General features: G+C 60.5%; 1 protein-coding gene across 8 annotated transcripts in view; it reads right to left on the bottom strand.

Moving 5' to 3' along the window:
- Window positions 1-14,057, bottom strand: part of DYSF (dysferlin) — a 101,842-nt gene that overhangs the window by 73,923 nt on the left and 13,862 nt on the right. For 4 of the 8 annotated variants that reach the window (XM_054065959.1, XM_054065964.1, XM_054065962.1 and 1 more), the window contains exons 4-17: window positions 12,272-12,377; window positions 10,156-10,270; window positions 9,837-10,030; window positions 9,555-9,683; window positions 8,428-8,490; window positions 8,217-8,267; window positions 8,104-8,134; window positions 7,289-7,404; window positions 6,969-7,095; window positions 6,591-6,694; window positions 2,158-2,226; window positions 2,028-2,071; window positions 1,798-1,880; window positions 250-291 (exon numbers count right to left, since the gene is read on the bottom strand). In XM_054065959.1, the coding sequence (XP_053921934.1) occupies window positions 250-291; window positions 1,798-1,880; window positions 2,028-2,071; window positions 2,158-2,226; window positions 6,591-6,694; window positions 6,969-7,095; window positions 7,289-7,404; window positions 8,104-8,134; window positions 8,217-8,267; window positions 8,428-8,490; window positions 9,555-9,683; window positions 9,837-10,030; window positions 10,156-10,270; window positions 12,272-12,377 (1,274 nt within the window). The remainder of the gene's footprint in view (window positions 1-249; window positions 292-1,797; window positions 1,881-2,027; window positions 2,072-2,157; window positions 2,227-6,590; window positions 6,695-6,968; window positions 7,096-7,288; window positions 7,405-8,103; window positions 8,135-8,216; window positions 8,268-8,427; window positions 8,491-9,554; window positions 9,684-9,836; window positions 10,031-10,155; window positions 10,271-12,271; window positions 12,378-14,057) is intronic. The other 4 variants (XM_054065961.1, XM_054065966.1, XM_054065960.1 and 1 more) reach the window with 1 other exon arrangement.

Genomic DNA, 14,057 nt, shown 5'->3' with positions numbered 1-14,057 from the left:
GCAGGAGGAGCCAAAATCGGTTGCTGGGTCCTCCTCTGAGCTCCTGAGCTGGTTCCTCCTCAGGCCCACAACATGTACTCAACCACAAGGACACGGTTGCTCCACACGGACATTCCCAAAGCCTTTCCCCACTCCCACAGGGCAGGAGGAGACCGTGGAGCAGGGAGGTCCCCAACCTTGAGGGCACCTGAACCTGCAAACCCCTTCCCAAGCAGTGACCTCAAGGCAGGAGAGACTATGGGGACGTACGGTCTGAGGCCTTCAGAGGCTTCGCGAGGGCAGGAAAGTCATCTGAGGCACAAAGAGATGGAGAAGAGGTTAGGAAAGGGCTGGAAGAGGAGACGACGGAAACGGGGATGGATGTTCTCATGGGCTTTTGAGGCAGAGAGAGAAAGAGGGAGGTTCCTCCATAGTCCTGGTGCCCTCCTGGAGGTGGTGGGATTGGTGGGAACCAGGAGGGTTTGAGCATCCTTCAAGGTTGCTCCTTCAAGTTCCACCAGGAAAGGTTTAGATTGGATAATAGGAAGAATTCCTTCATGGAACCGGTGGAGAAGGCGCGGCAGAAGCTGCCCAGGGAAGCGCTGGAGTCTCCATCCCTGGAGGGCTTCAAAACCCCTGTAGATGTGGCACTTGGGGACAGGGTTGGACCGGATGATCTCCGAGGTCTTTTCCAAGCAGCACCTGGGACGTTCCACCTGGTGCAAAAACCGGATGGAACCATGGGACAGGTGGGACCCACACTTCTCCAGGACCTCCTTGGGAGGGTCTCAGCGGTGGGGTGGGCTGTGCCAGTCCCAGCAGAACCCCTGCAGCCCCCTCCTTCTCTCACTCTCTCTCTCTCCAGAGCAGCCCATGAGATGCACCTCAGCTGGAGAAGATGGGGTTGGACACACGAGCATGAGGTGGAGAAAGGTGCTGCACCCCAACTTTGGTCCATGCACGGCCGGGTGACCTGGTGGTGGGACAGGGCCTCGCGGGGGCACCTGAGAACCTCAGAGATGCGCAAAGCAAAGGGAGCAACGCAAGAAGTCCATGATGCGGCTGCAGATGCCACCAAAGCTCGTTAGCAGCAGAAGAAGTCCATGCATGTTTAGGGCGACCTCCGCTCCTGGCCACGACTCTCAGCAGCCCCACAAGCGTCCCACCAACCCGTCCTCCAGGTGACACGGTCAGTGCCACCAAGCTGTCCCTGCTGGTGTCTCCATGGTGGTCCTTTGCTTCAGGAACCCCCATGGACTTGAGATCCTCAGCACAAGATGGACCTCAACCTGCCTTCCACCCCACCAGAGCCCCTAAATGCCACCCGTGGGACACACACGGGTGGGACGGGGAGTCTTCTCCCACTGGTGACACCATCACCACCTGCTCAGGGGACCAAAGGCACTTCTGCACAGCAATGGAGAAGAAGCAAAACCTTTGGGATGACCCAAAGATCTCCACCCGACCTCCTGGAGGGGCCATGTCCAAGATGGATGATCCAAGAGGTGGAGCACCTTCCCTACGAGGACGGGCTGAGAGAGTTGAGCTCCTCAGGTTGTCCAGGGAAGCGCAAGGAGGTGTCCAGGACCAGCTGGGATGGCCCTTGGAGGCCCTGGTCCAGGGGGAGGTGGCCCTGCCCATGGCGGGGGTGGGACTGGCTGGGCTTGGAGGTCCCTTCCAACCCAACCCAACCTCTGGAGCAGCCCCTCAGCCGCCCATCCCTCATCGCCACCGCGCCATCAGCTTGGGTGGTTGCTCCTCAAAGCCAACAGCAACGTCCATGCACCCCAAGGCCACCCCACCGCCCGCTGTCCTTACCCTCCAGCTCCCCACCGGGGGCCGAGATCTTGGACATGCAGAGGGAGGCGGTGCCGATGACGTCATTGTGGGTCAGACGGTCCCTACAACACACCCCGTGAGGCCACCACCGTGTGGGACCGCCGAGGTCACCCACGAGGTCTCCCATCCCCTTTTCCATTCCACTCTTCCAGCTCAGCGTTCTCCGTGGAGAAGCTGAAGGTCCCACGGTGGAGCCCATCCCTGCTCACCAGTCGGTCACCCGGATCCTCATCTTCTCACACATGGAGGGGAACTGGGAGAAGAGGCACATGGAGAGGAGCGGTGAGCGCCGGTGGGGTTGGGTGGGTGGGTGAGGACCATGAGGACACCCGTGCTCACCATGGCCGGCAGCGTCAGGCTTTGGTTCCACTGCGGGTTGGCGTTCTTCTCCAGGATCCTCGAGTAGAGCTGGAGGAGCGAAACGGTGGAGGAGAAGTCAAGTGTCCCTCCAGCGCTCGCAGCTCAGGGCGCCAAGGGTGGAGAAGACCTCCACCATGAAGTCCAACCATCAACACACCCCCAGTGGGCCGAGCAAACCGTGGCCTCCAGGGCCACATCTACACCTTTGAGGAACCCCTCCAGGGATGGAGACTCCACCGCCGCCCTGGGCAGCCCCAATGCTTCACCGCTCCCTTCTGTGAGGACATTCTTTCCTGATCTCCAACCTAAACCACCCGTGGGGCAACTTGAGGCCGTTTCTTCTCACTTCAGCAGAAGAAGACTACGCCTCGCCCGGCCCACGGCGCTGGAGAGCCTCATGTTCTCCACACCAGAAGCTCCATTCCATGGGTGGTTTGGTGGAGCTCCGCAAACCCCCTCCGGGCAGGAGGCAAAGGATGTTCTTGGCTGCTTGGAGACCTCATCCCACGGCACCACCTGAAACTCCTCTCCTTTCTGCCGGGGTTGCTCCGAACAGAATCATGGGATGGGTTGGGTGGGAAGGGACCTCAAAGCCCATCCAGTTCCACCCCTGCCATGGGCAGGGACACCTCCCACCGGATCAGGAGCTCCAAGAACCATCCAACCTGGCCTGGAACCCCTCCAGGGATGGAGCAGCCACAGCTTCTCCGGACAACCCATTCCAGGGCCTCCTCACCCTCCCAGGAGAACATTTCTCCTCAAGATCTCATCTCCATCTCCCCTCTCACAGCTCCAAACCGTTCCCCTCGTCCTGTCCTGCCCTCTCCAACCAGGAGCATCTCCCCAGCTTTCCTGGAGCCCCTTTCCCTACTGGAAGCTGCTCCAAGTTCTCCCTGGAGCCTTCTCTTCTCCAGGCTGAACAACCCTCTCCCAAGCTTCTGTCCCAGGGTGGGATTTATGGGCAGAGGAGACTCTCAACCCTTTCCCGTTGCTGTGGCCCAAAAGCCACGTGGTGTTGGGTGGTTCCATCACTCGGTGAAGGCCACCGGAGGGGACCCAAAAGCAAAGCGAGCGGGAAGGTGCCCTGCAAAGCCACCATCCATGGTGGGTGGTGATGAGGAGGACACTCGGTGGGGCGTGGGGACAGCCACCTGCTTCACACAGCATCAAGTATGGCTTCCTGAAGGTTGGAGAAGACCTTTAAGGTCATCAAGTCCAACCGGAAACACAACGCTTCTTCACCGCTGCTCTTCCCTGAGAGGCTCAACCCTCTCCAGGTCCATCTCTAAGGCGACACCACCACTCTGGAGGTGCCCAACACGGCACCTCCAGCTGGAAGCACCTCATGGACACAACGATGGGGACGGAGACACCGTTTGGGCTCCTCTCTCCTCCCTCCTTTAGGACATCGCAACGCAGAGAGGACAAAGTGTGGTGGGACCAAAGAGACCTTTGCAAATGGACCTTTGGTGGCTCCAGTAAACAATGAAGCATGGGGACACCAAATTGCCCCCATGTCCACCTCAAACTGTCCCCACGTCCACCCCAAACTGTCCCCATCTCCACCCCAAACTGTCCCCCACGTCCACCCCAAACTGTCCCCACGTCCACTCCAAACTGTCCCCATCTCCACCCCACACTGTCCCCACGTCCCCCCCAAACTGTCCCCCACGTCCATCCCAAACTGTCCCCACGTCCACCCCAAACTGTCCCCCACGTCCATCCCAAACTGTCCCCACGTCCACCCCAAACTGTCCCCCACGTCCATCCCAAACTGTCCCCCACGTCCACCCCACACTGTCCCCACGTCCGCCCCAAACTGTCCCCACGTCCACCCCAAACTGTCCCCCACGTCCACCCCACACTGTCCCCATCTCCACCCCAAACTGTCCCCACGTCCCCCCCAAACTGTCCCCACGTCCCCCCCAAACTGTCCCCATCTCCACCCCAAACTGTCCCCCACGTCTACCCCAAACTGTCCCCACGTCCACCCCAAACTGTCCCCATCTCCACCCCAAACTGTCCCCCACGTCCCCCCCAAACTGTCCCCACGTCCATCCCAAACTGTCCCCCACGTCCCCCCCAAACTGTCCCCACGTCCGCCCCACACTGTCCCCCACGTCCCCCCCAAACTGTCCCCACGTCCATCCCACACTGTCCCCCACGTCCCCCCCAAACTGTCCCCCACGTCCATCCCAAACTGTCCCCCACGTCCCCCCCAAACTGTCCCCACGTCCATCCCACACTGTCCCCCACGTCCGCCCCAAACTGTCCCCACGTCCGCCCCAAACTGCCCCCACGCCCGCCCCAAACTGTCCCCACGCCCGCCCCAAACTGTCCCCACGCCCGCCCCAAACTGTCCCCACGTCCACCCCAAACTGCCCCCACGTCTCCCCCACACTGCCCCCATCTCCACCCCAAACTGTCCCCCATGTCCCCCCCAAACTGTCCCCACGCCCGCCCCAAACTGTCCCCACGCCCGCCCCAAACTGTCCCCACGCCCGCCCCAAACTGTCCCCACGTCCCCCCCAAACTGCCCCCACGCCCGCCCCAAACTGTCCCCACGTCCGCCCCAAACTGTCCCCACGCCCGCCCCAAACTGTCCCCACGCCCGCCCCAAACTGTCCCCACGTCCACCCCAAACTGCCCCCACGTCTCCCCCACACTGCCCCCATCTCCACCCCAAACTGTCCCCCATGTCCCCCCCAAACTGTCCCCCACATCCGCCCCAAACTGTCCCCACGTCCCCCCCAAACTGTCCCCACGTCCACCCCAAACTGTCCCCACGTCCGCCCCAAACTGTCCCCCACGTCCACCCCAAACTGTCCCCACGTCCACCCCAAACTGTCCCCACGTCCGCCCCAAACTGTCCCCCATCTCCACCCCAAACTGTCCCCACGTCCATCCCAAACTGTCCCCACGTCCGCCCCAAACTGTCCCCACGTCCATCCCAAACTGTCCCCATCTCCACCCCAAACTGTCCCCACGTCCCTCCCAAACTGTCCCCCACGTCCACCCCACACTGTCCCCACGTCCATCCCAAACTGTCCCCACGTCCACCCCACACTGTCCCCACGTCCCCCCCAAACTGTCCCCACGTCCACCCCAAACTGTCCCCACGTCCACCCCAAACTGTCCCCCACGTCCCCCCCAAACTGTCCCCACGTCCCCCCCAAACTGTCCCCCACGTCCCCCCCAAACTGTCCCCACGTCCACCCCAAACTGTCCCCACGTCCCCCCCACACTGTCCCCACGTCCGCCCCAAACTGTCCCCCACGTCCGCCCCAAACTGTCCCCCACGTCCATCCCACACTGTCCCCACGTCCCCCCCAAACTGTCCCCATCTCCGCCCCAAACTGTCCCCACGTCCACCCCACACTGTCCCCACGTCCATCCCAAACTGTCCCCATCTCAAACTGTCCCCACGTCCCCCCCAAACTGTCCCCCACGTCCCCCCCAAACTGTCCCCACGTCCACCCCAAACTGTCCCCATGTCCCCCCCACACTGTCCCCACGTCCGCCCCAAACTGTCCCCCACGTCCGCCCCAAACTGTCCCCACGTCCACCCCAAACTGTCCCCACGTCCGCCCCAAACTGTCCCCACGTCCGCCCCAAACTGTCCCCCACGTCCGCCCCAAACTGTCCCCACGTCCGCCCCAAACTGTCCCCACGTCCGCCCCAAACTGTCCCCACGTCCACCCCAAACTGTCCCCACGTCCACCCCAAACTGTCCCCACGTCCATCCCAAACTGTCCCCCACGTCCGCCCCAAACTGTCCCCACGTCCACCCCAAACTGTCCCCACGTCCGCCCCAAACTGTCCCCACGTCCGCCCCAAACTGTCCCCCACGTCCGCCCCACACTGTCCCCCACGTCCGCCCCACACTGTCCCCACGTCCACCCCAAACTGTCCCCCACGTCCCCCCCAAACTGTCCCCCACGTCCATCCCAAACTGTCCCCACGTCCCCCCCAAACTGTCCCCACGTCCGCCCCAAACTGTCCCCACGTCCACCCCAAACTGTCCCCACGTCCACCCCAAACTGTCCCCACGTCCCCCCCACACTGTCCCCACGTCCATCCCAAACTGTCCCCACGTCCCCCCCAAACTGTCCCCACATCCGTCCCAAACTGTCCCCCACGTCCACCCCAAACTGTCCCCACGTCCACCCCAAACTGCCCCCCATGTCCACCACAAACTGTCCCCCATGTCCACCCCACACTGTCCCCACGTCCCCCCCCAAACTGTCCCCCACGTCCACCACAAACTGTCCCCATCTCCACCCCAAACTGTCCCCACGTCCATCCCAAACTGTCCCCAATGTCCACCCCACACTGTCCCCACGTCCATCCCAAACTGTCCCCACGTCCACCCCAAACTGTCCCACCGGGGTTGTCCCTCTCCCACCGCTCACCGTCTTCCCGGCGAAGCTGACTTCCACAAAGGGATCCACCAGGTTCTTCTTGTTGCTCTCAAAGCCAAAGACCTGCCTGACGTTGTCCATGACGGCGTCATCCACTGCAAGGAGAAGGAGCGGATGGAAGCTCGTGGAAGCAGGTGGCACCTGGGATGGTCCTGGATCTCCAAGGCTTTCATCCCACCAGATGGGTGGGGAGGAGCACGAGGGTAGACCCAGTTTGGCCCAGTAAAGGACGTATCACCCAGTTATGACTGCACTGAGGTCTTCAAGGTCTTCAGACCAAGGTTATGGATAACACTCCTCATCAGTTGTCCTCTCTGGGACACCACAACCCAAGGGTGGCATCCTTCACCCTCCAAAGGGCACCCTTACTCTGGGGCAAGTCTTCAGCTTTGAAGATCTTCAAGCAGAAGTGAGCTCCTCTCAAGGTGACCCCGGTGGGGCGCAGGACGTTGCCTTCGATGTCTTCCTTGTCTTCAGAAACGTCCTTCTTCTCCAGCTGCAGGACAAGGAGGGAACCACCACCGAGCTTCTCAAAAGCCCCTCAACGAGCACTGAAACCCCAAACGCCGACGCTTTCGCCCCCAAAACGGAGGGAGATCAAAGCTGCAGCTGCCGTGGTTTGATGGCCCAAAGGGGTGGAGCACCACCGGTGGATGGTCCCCCCCCATCGTAACCAAGAGGATACTCACAGGAGCTTCATCTCCAGGGCCCAGCACGAAGAGGCTGACCTTCAGGTAGCCCTTGGCCCCCGCCGAGAAGTCCTCTGGGTCGGAGAGCAAGAGCCACTTCCTGAGGAAAGCATGTTCTGGAGGAGACAAAGAGATGGAGACCCTCAGAGGCGGCGGGAGATGCCTTCAAAGAGGCTTTTGGTTGGGGTTTCTATGAAGAAACATCGTGATCTCATCATGGAGGTGAGATCTTGGGGAGAAACGTTCTCCTGGGAGGGTGAGGAGACCCTGGAACAGAGCAGTGGTGGCTGCTCCATCCCTGGAGGGGTTCCAGGCCAGGTTGGATGGTTCTTGGAGCTCCTGATCCAGCGGGAGGTGTCCCTGCCCATGGCTGAGGTGGATCTGGATGGGCTTTGAGGTCCCTTCCAACCCAACCCATCCCATGATTCCACGAATGGAACGGAACAGAAGGGACTACTCCGGTTGGAAAGGACCTACAACGATCATCGGGTCCAACCACTTGACCGGCTCAGGGTTGACCAAACCTTCAAGCGTGATTTGCCGCGTGGGTCCAACCCTTCTTGGAGATAAGATCTAAACAACCAACTGAGCTGCAGATAAAAGGGAGTGATTTGGGCTCTGCTGGTGGGACCTCCTTCCAGCGAGATGGTGGCACAACGACTTGAAAGCCTTCAAGGACACACGTCTTGGGGAAGGGAAGAGGAACGGGTGCTGGTGGTGGCTCCAGGAGCTCCTCTGGGTTCCTCTGGGGGTGACATCAGCCCTCATTTCCCCTCCTTTTGACCCAAAAAGAAGGTTCTCCCCGAGCGACTCACTCGGCTCCATGTAAACGCTCTCGACGTCCATCTGTGGAGCAGAAGGAGAAGCAACGTCCACCTCAAAGACCAACACGGTGGAAGATGGAGAAGAGGAGAAAGAGCGGCCTTACCCGAAACTCCCCGATGACCGAATCCATCCGGAAGGACCGAGAGTCCACCACCTGGGGGTGGAAATGAAGAGGAAGGGCTCAGCCAACCCAAAAGCCTCGCGGGGTGGAGAACCTCCCCGTGCGCCCCAAGGAAGGGGACGTTCTCCTTGGAAGGAGGCCACGGTGATGGTCCCCAAGTCTCGTCCCGGTCCTCCCGCTGGTGACAGCTCACCGTGATGAAGATGGGAAGGTCGAACAGCTCGGCTGGTGACTCGAAGACGTTGAAGAAGAAGGTCTGTAGGAAACAGAGAGGAGAAGGTGAGCAGAGACCTGCCCTGACCTCCCCCCGGGGCACCTTCAGGCCTCCCAGCTCCTCCCAAGCCCCCGATGACCTCCATGACACAGTTTTGTAGGCGCCGGTGGGGTTGGGCTGATGGTTGGACTTTCTGATCTTCGAGGTCTTCTCCAACCTCGATGATTGCAACGTTCTATTAGAATCATGGAGTGGTTTAGGCTGGAAAAGACCTTTAAGAACATCAACCCAACCATGATCGCCCCATCACGGCGCCTATCAAACCACGTCCGGAAGGTCTACACGGGGTTTTGAAGCCCTCCAGGGATGGAGGCTCCACCGTGGCCCTGAGCATCTTCTGCCGGAGCTTCACCACTCTTTCAGTGAAGGAACTTTCCGTGATGTCCAATCTGTGAGGCCAACATCTCCTCTCGTCCCATTATGCCTTCCTCGGGAGGAGAGACCATCAGCCACCTCACCACAAGCTCCTTTCAGGCTGGAGCCTCTTCGTCTCCTCTCAGGTGAGACCCCACCCCGTGAAGAGCAGTGGTCTCCAGGAGGAGCTGCGCTGGGTGGTGGTGGTGGTGGTGGTGCACCTCAAGGAGCAAAAGCCTCCGGTTTGCTTCTGCTGAGCTGCTCAACCGAGAACATCCAGATCGGCTCTCCCGGGATCTCCAAGCGCAGGAGAAGCTACAAGTGGGGCTTGGGGACATCCCAACAGCCAGGCTTGAAGCATCTCCTTTGGGACCTCTGCTGGGGACAAGTCTCCTGCGGCTGTCTGAGCCCACCCATCCTTCACGCCCAGGAGATGCCACCAGAACGCCAAGAGCAGCTCCAGGACATGGATCATCTCAGGAAGGTGACCTTCCATGAAGGACGCTGGACCTCCTGAAGGGACGGCTGCACCTTCCCAACGGTTGAGGGAAGGACCCATCACCACGTCCCAACCTCTGGACTGCATTGGGCTTCCCATCACCTCAAGGTCCATCACCTCAAGGTCCATCACCTCAAGGTCCATCACCTCTGAGCCTCTCCCGGTGTCCCCAGGAGGAAGGTCCTCTCCTCACCTCATCGAAGAAGGGGCTGTTGCCTTTGCGGATCCTCGTCCTCTTGGTCTGCCCGGCGGTTGTCACCTTCACCACGGGTCTGATGTTGACCCCGGGCAGCTGCCGGCCCTCAATGACCCTCACCCTGATCTGGGGTGGGAGGAGGACAGGTCCATAGCTCACCAGGGTTGGGCCCACCTTGCGATGGTCACCTCGGGGGCCACCGCGGGTGATCGACACCCCCACCAGAGCAGGGTGGTGGGGTCAGGAGAACATCTCCTCCTCTCAGCGGCTTCGTCTCACCTGGAAGTCCTGCGGTTTGGTGGAGAGAGGCTTTCTGGGGGAGCTTCTCCTGCGCTTCACCCCTTGGACGTGGGGCACGGGCGGCTTCCTGGGCAGCGATGGTGGCTCAGAGCCCGGTGGCCCCGAGGAGGAGGACGGCTCCGTCTCATCTCCCGTCACCACCTGATCCTCCATCTCCTCCTCGACGGTCGCCTCTGCTCGGGGCCAGAACGGGGATGGAGAACATCAACGAGGTGGGCGCTGTGGGACCTCAAGGTGAGGGGTTGAGCTCTGGGGGACGCGTCCCACCTCGGTGGCACGCGCCAAAGGTTCTGCTCACCCGGGACCACCTCGGGCTCCGCGGTGGCCGGCGCCGCCTCGGGAGGAGCCGCAGGAGGGAAGACGGGAGCGGCTCCGGGTGGAGGGACGTAGGACACTTGCAGCATGAGGAAAGCCTGGAAGAAAGGAAACCCCCATCGAGGGGACATCCAGAAATGGTCTCCTGGGGTCTCAGCCTTCGTGGCGGTGTCACCCGTGACGGCAGAGGAGGAAGATGGGAAGGAGAAGTGTCTCAAGGTCCATGGGGCCACCAGGGATGGGGACCATCTGGTCCAGGTGTCACTAGGTGGCACCTCGGGGTGGGTCTGAGCTGGAGGTGGACACTGCAACAGAGCCGAAGGGGTGAAGGTGCCAAGGGAGGAGGTCAGAAAGGCCATCTGTGGTCCATGGGGCCACCAGGGATGGGGACCATCTGGTCCACACGCCACTAGGTGGCACCTCGGGGTGGTTCCGAGCTGGAGGTGGACACTGCAGCCACGAAGAACGGAGCCAAAGGGGTGAAGATGCCAAGGGAGGACATCAGAAAGGCCATTTCTGCTCCAAGGGGCCACCAGGGATGGGGACCATCTGGTCCAGGTACCACTAGGTGGCACCTCGGGGTGGTTCCGAGCTGGAGGTGGACACTACAGCCACCAGGAACAGAGCCGAAGGGGTGAAGATGCCAAGGGAGGAGGTCAGAAAGGCCATTTCTGCTCTATAGGACCACCAGGGATGGGGACCATCTGGTCCAAGTGTAACTAGGTGGCACCTCGGGGTGGTTCTGAGCTGGAGGTGGACACTGCAACAGAGCTGAAGGGGTGAAGATGCCAAGGGAGGAGGTCAGAAAGGTCATCTCTGTCCCATAGGTGCCAACATCTGCCCCACAGAGAGGTTCGACCGATCTCCCACCAAAGTGTCACCAGTAAAACACCAGCAAAGCTCCTCCCAGGCTTCAAGGAAATGAGGAGGTGGGGACACCAGGATGGGAGGAGATGGGGACACCAGGATGGGAGGGGAGATGGGGACACCAGGATGGGAGGAGATGGGGACACCAGGATGGGAGGAGATGGGGACACCAGGATGGGAGGGGAGATGGGGACACCAGGATGGGAGGAGATGGGGACACCAGGATGGGAGGGGAGATGGGGACACCAGGATGGGAGGAGATGGGGACACCAGGATGGGAGGAGAGATGGGGACACCAGGATGGGAGGGGAGATGGGGACACCAGGATGGGAGGAGAGATGGGGACACCGGGATGGGAGGGGAGATGGGGACACCGGGATGGGAGGAGATGGAGACACCAGGATGGGAGGAGATGGGGACACCAGGATGGGAGGAGAGATGGGGACACCAGGATGGGAGGAGATGGGGACACCCATCTGGTGTCAAACTGGGAGCTGCAACTGGTGGAGACACCACACCAGTGTCAAACTGGGAGATACAACTGGGAGAGACATCAAACCAGTGTCAAACTGGGAGCTGCAACTGGTATGGAAGTTACTCAGACTGGTCTCCAACTGGGAGCTGCAACTGGTAGGGAGATACATCAAACCAGTGTCAAACTGGGAGACATCAAACCAGTGTCAAACTGGGAATTGCAACTGATGGAGACATCAAACCAGTGTCAAACTGGGAGCTGCAACTGGTGTGGAAGTTACTCAGACTGGTCTCTAACTGGGAGCTGCAACTGGTAGGGAGATACATCAAACCAGTGTCAAACTGGGAGCTGCACCTGGTGGAGACATCAAACCAGTGTCAAACTGGGAATTGCAACTGATGGAGACATCAAACCAGCATCAAACTGGGAGCTGCAACTGGTGTGGAAGTTACTCAGACTGGTCTCCAACTGGGAGCTGCAACTGGTAGGGAGATACGTCAAACCAGTGTCAAACTGGGAGCTGCAACTGATGGAGACATCAAACCAGTGTCAAACTGGGAGCTACAACTGGTGTGGAAGTTACTCAGACTGGTCTCCAACTGGGAGCTGCAACTGGTGGAGACATCACACCAGTGTCAAACTGGGAGCTGCAACTGATGGAGACATCAAACCAGCATCAAACTGGGAGCTGGAACTGGTGTGGAAGGTGCTCAGATTGGTCTCCGCTGGAAGGGCGGTGGTGGCAGTGAGGACTCACCCCGGTGCTCTGCCTCCTGGTGTCCAACAAGGGGAGGTTGTAGGAGGCGGCCAGGCTGGGCGAGGAGAGGACATCTCGCAGCGGCACGTGAGCTTCTCCCAGAAACCTGGAGGGGAAGAGCACAGGGAGGACACGGAGCTGCTGGAGCGACTCCGGAGGAGACCACGGAGATGATCCCAAGGGCTGGAGAACCTCCTGTAGGAGGTCAGGCTGGGAGAGGTGGGGTGGCTCAGGAGAAGAGAAGGTTCTGGGGAGACCTCAGAGCAGCTTCCAGGAAGGAAAGGGGCTCCAGGAGAGCTGGGGAGGGGCTCTGGATCAGGGATAAGATGAGGGGAACGGTTTTGAGCTGCAAGAGGGGAGATTGAGATGAGATCTTGGGAGAAATGTTCTCCTGGAGGGTGGGGAGGCCCTGGAACAGAGCAGTGGTGGTGCTCCATCCCTGGAGGGGTTCCAGGCCAGGTTGGATGGTTCTCAGAGCCCCTGATCCAGCGGGAGGTGTCCCTGCCCATGGCTGAGGTGGATCTGGATGGGCTTTGAGGTCCCTTCCAACCCAACCCATCCCATGGTTCCACGAATGGAACGGAACAGAAGGGACTACTCTGGTTGGAAAGGACCTACAATGATCATCGGGTCCAACCACTTGACCGGCTCAGGGTTGACCGAAACTTCAAGCGTGATTGTCCACGTAGGTCCAATCCTTCTTGGAGATAAGATCCCGGCCAAGGATCCATCACCCTGGCCCAGGTTGCCCAGAGCAGCGGTGGCTGCCCCATCCCTGGAGGGGCTCCAGGCCAGGTTGGATGGTTCTTGGAGCCCCTGATCCCATGGGAGGTGTCCTCTCATGGCAGGAGTACAGCTGGATGGGCTTTGAGGTCCCTTCCAACCCAACCCCTCCCATGGTTCCAAAGTTCTTACTCATCACCAAGCAGAACCCCCAGATCCCATCCCTGGAGGGGCTCCAGGCCACGTTGGATGGTTCTTGGAGCCCCTCATCCCGTGGGAGGTGTCCCGGTATGGCACGGAGTGGATCTAGATGGGCTTTGAGGTCCCTTCCACCCAACCCATCCCACGGTTCTCCGATTCCCGAGGGCCGCAGCAGCCCGGATGGGACATTCATTCCCAACCACCACTCATTGTCTCCTTTCCTCCTGGTGAAGGGGAACGTTCTCCCAAGCGAAGCCAACGCTGGATGACCATCCATCATCACCTCCACCATGGAGGTGAGACCACCATGGAGATGAGACCACCCTGGAGAGCATCCCTGTCCTCGCATATCCCGGGAAAACGGCTCTTCCCGCTCGGCGGACAAATCCCACGCCGCCGGCCAGGACCTTTCTCCCTCTTCCTATTTATAGACCCCTGACGCCACCGATCTGGATGGGACCCAAACTCCACCTCCAGCTGAAGAGTCCTTCCAGCCCTGGATCCCTCGCGACCAACCGGAGCGCGGCAGCTCCTTCCCACCCTTCGCTGCCCCCAAAAATAAACCACTTCCTATCGTTCTTCTCCCGCCCGAGCCGTGACCTCGGCCCCAGGAGCCTCGGGGGTGGCCAGAGGGTGCTCAGGAGGTGGCATCACCGGGTGCTTCCGCAGCTCAGCCTACGGCAGGTGAGGATGGAGACCTCCACCCCTGGGAGGAAGGAAAGCACTCCAGAACATTTGTTCTGGAAACACCACCCTTCCCAACTCCATCAGGTCCAGGAAAGGAGCTTGGACACCATCGCACACCTTCCTGGCCAAGGGCCCATCACCACCGGCCAAGGGTCCATCACCGGGGCGTCGTGGC

Source organism: Cuculus canorus, chromosome 4 (assembly GCF_017976375.1).
Source record: "Cuculus canorus isolate bCucCan1 chromosome 4, bCucCan1.pri, whole genome shotgun sequence".
Taxonomy (NCBI): domain Eukaryota; kingdom Metazoa; phylum Chordata; class Aves; order Cuculiformes; family Cuculidae; genus Cuculus; species Cuculus canorus.
This window is presented reverse-complemented; position numbering and strand designations above follow the sequence as displayed.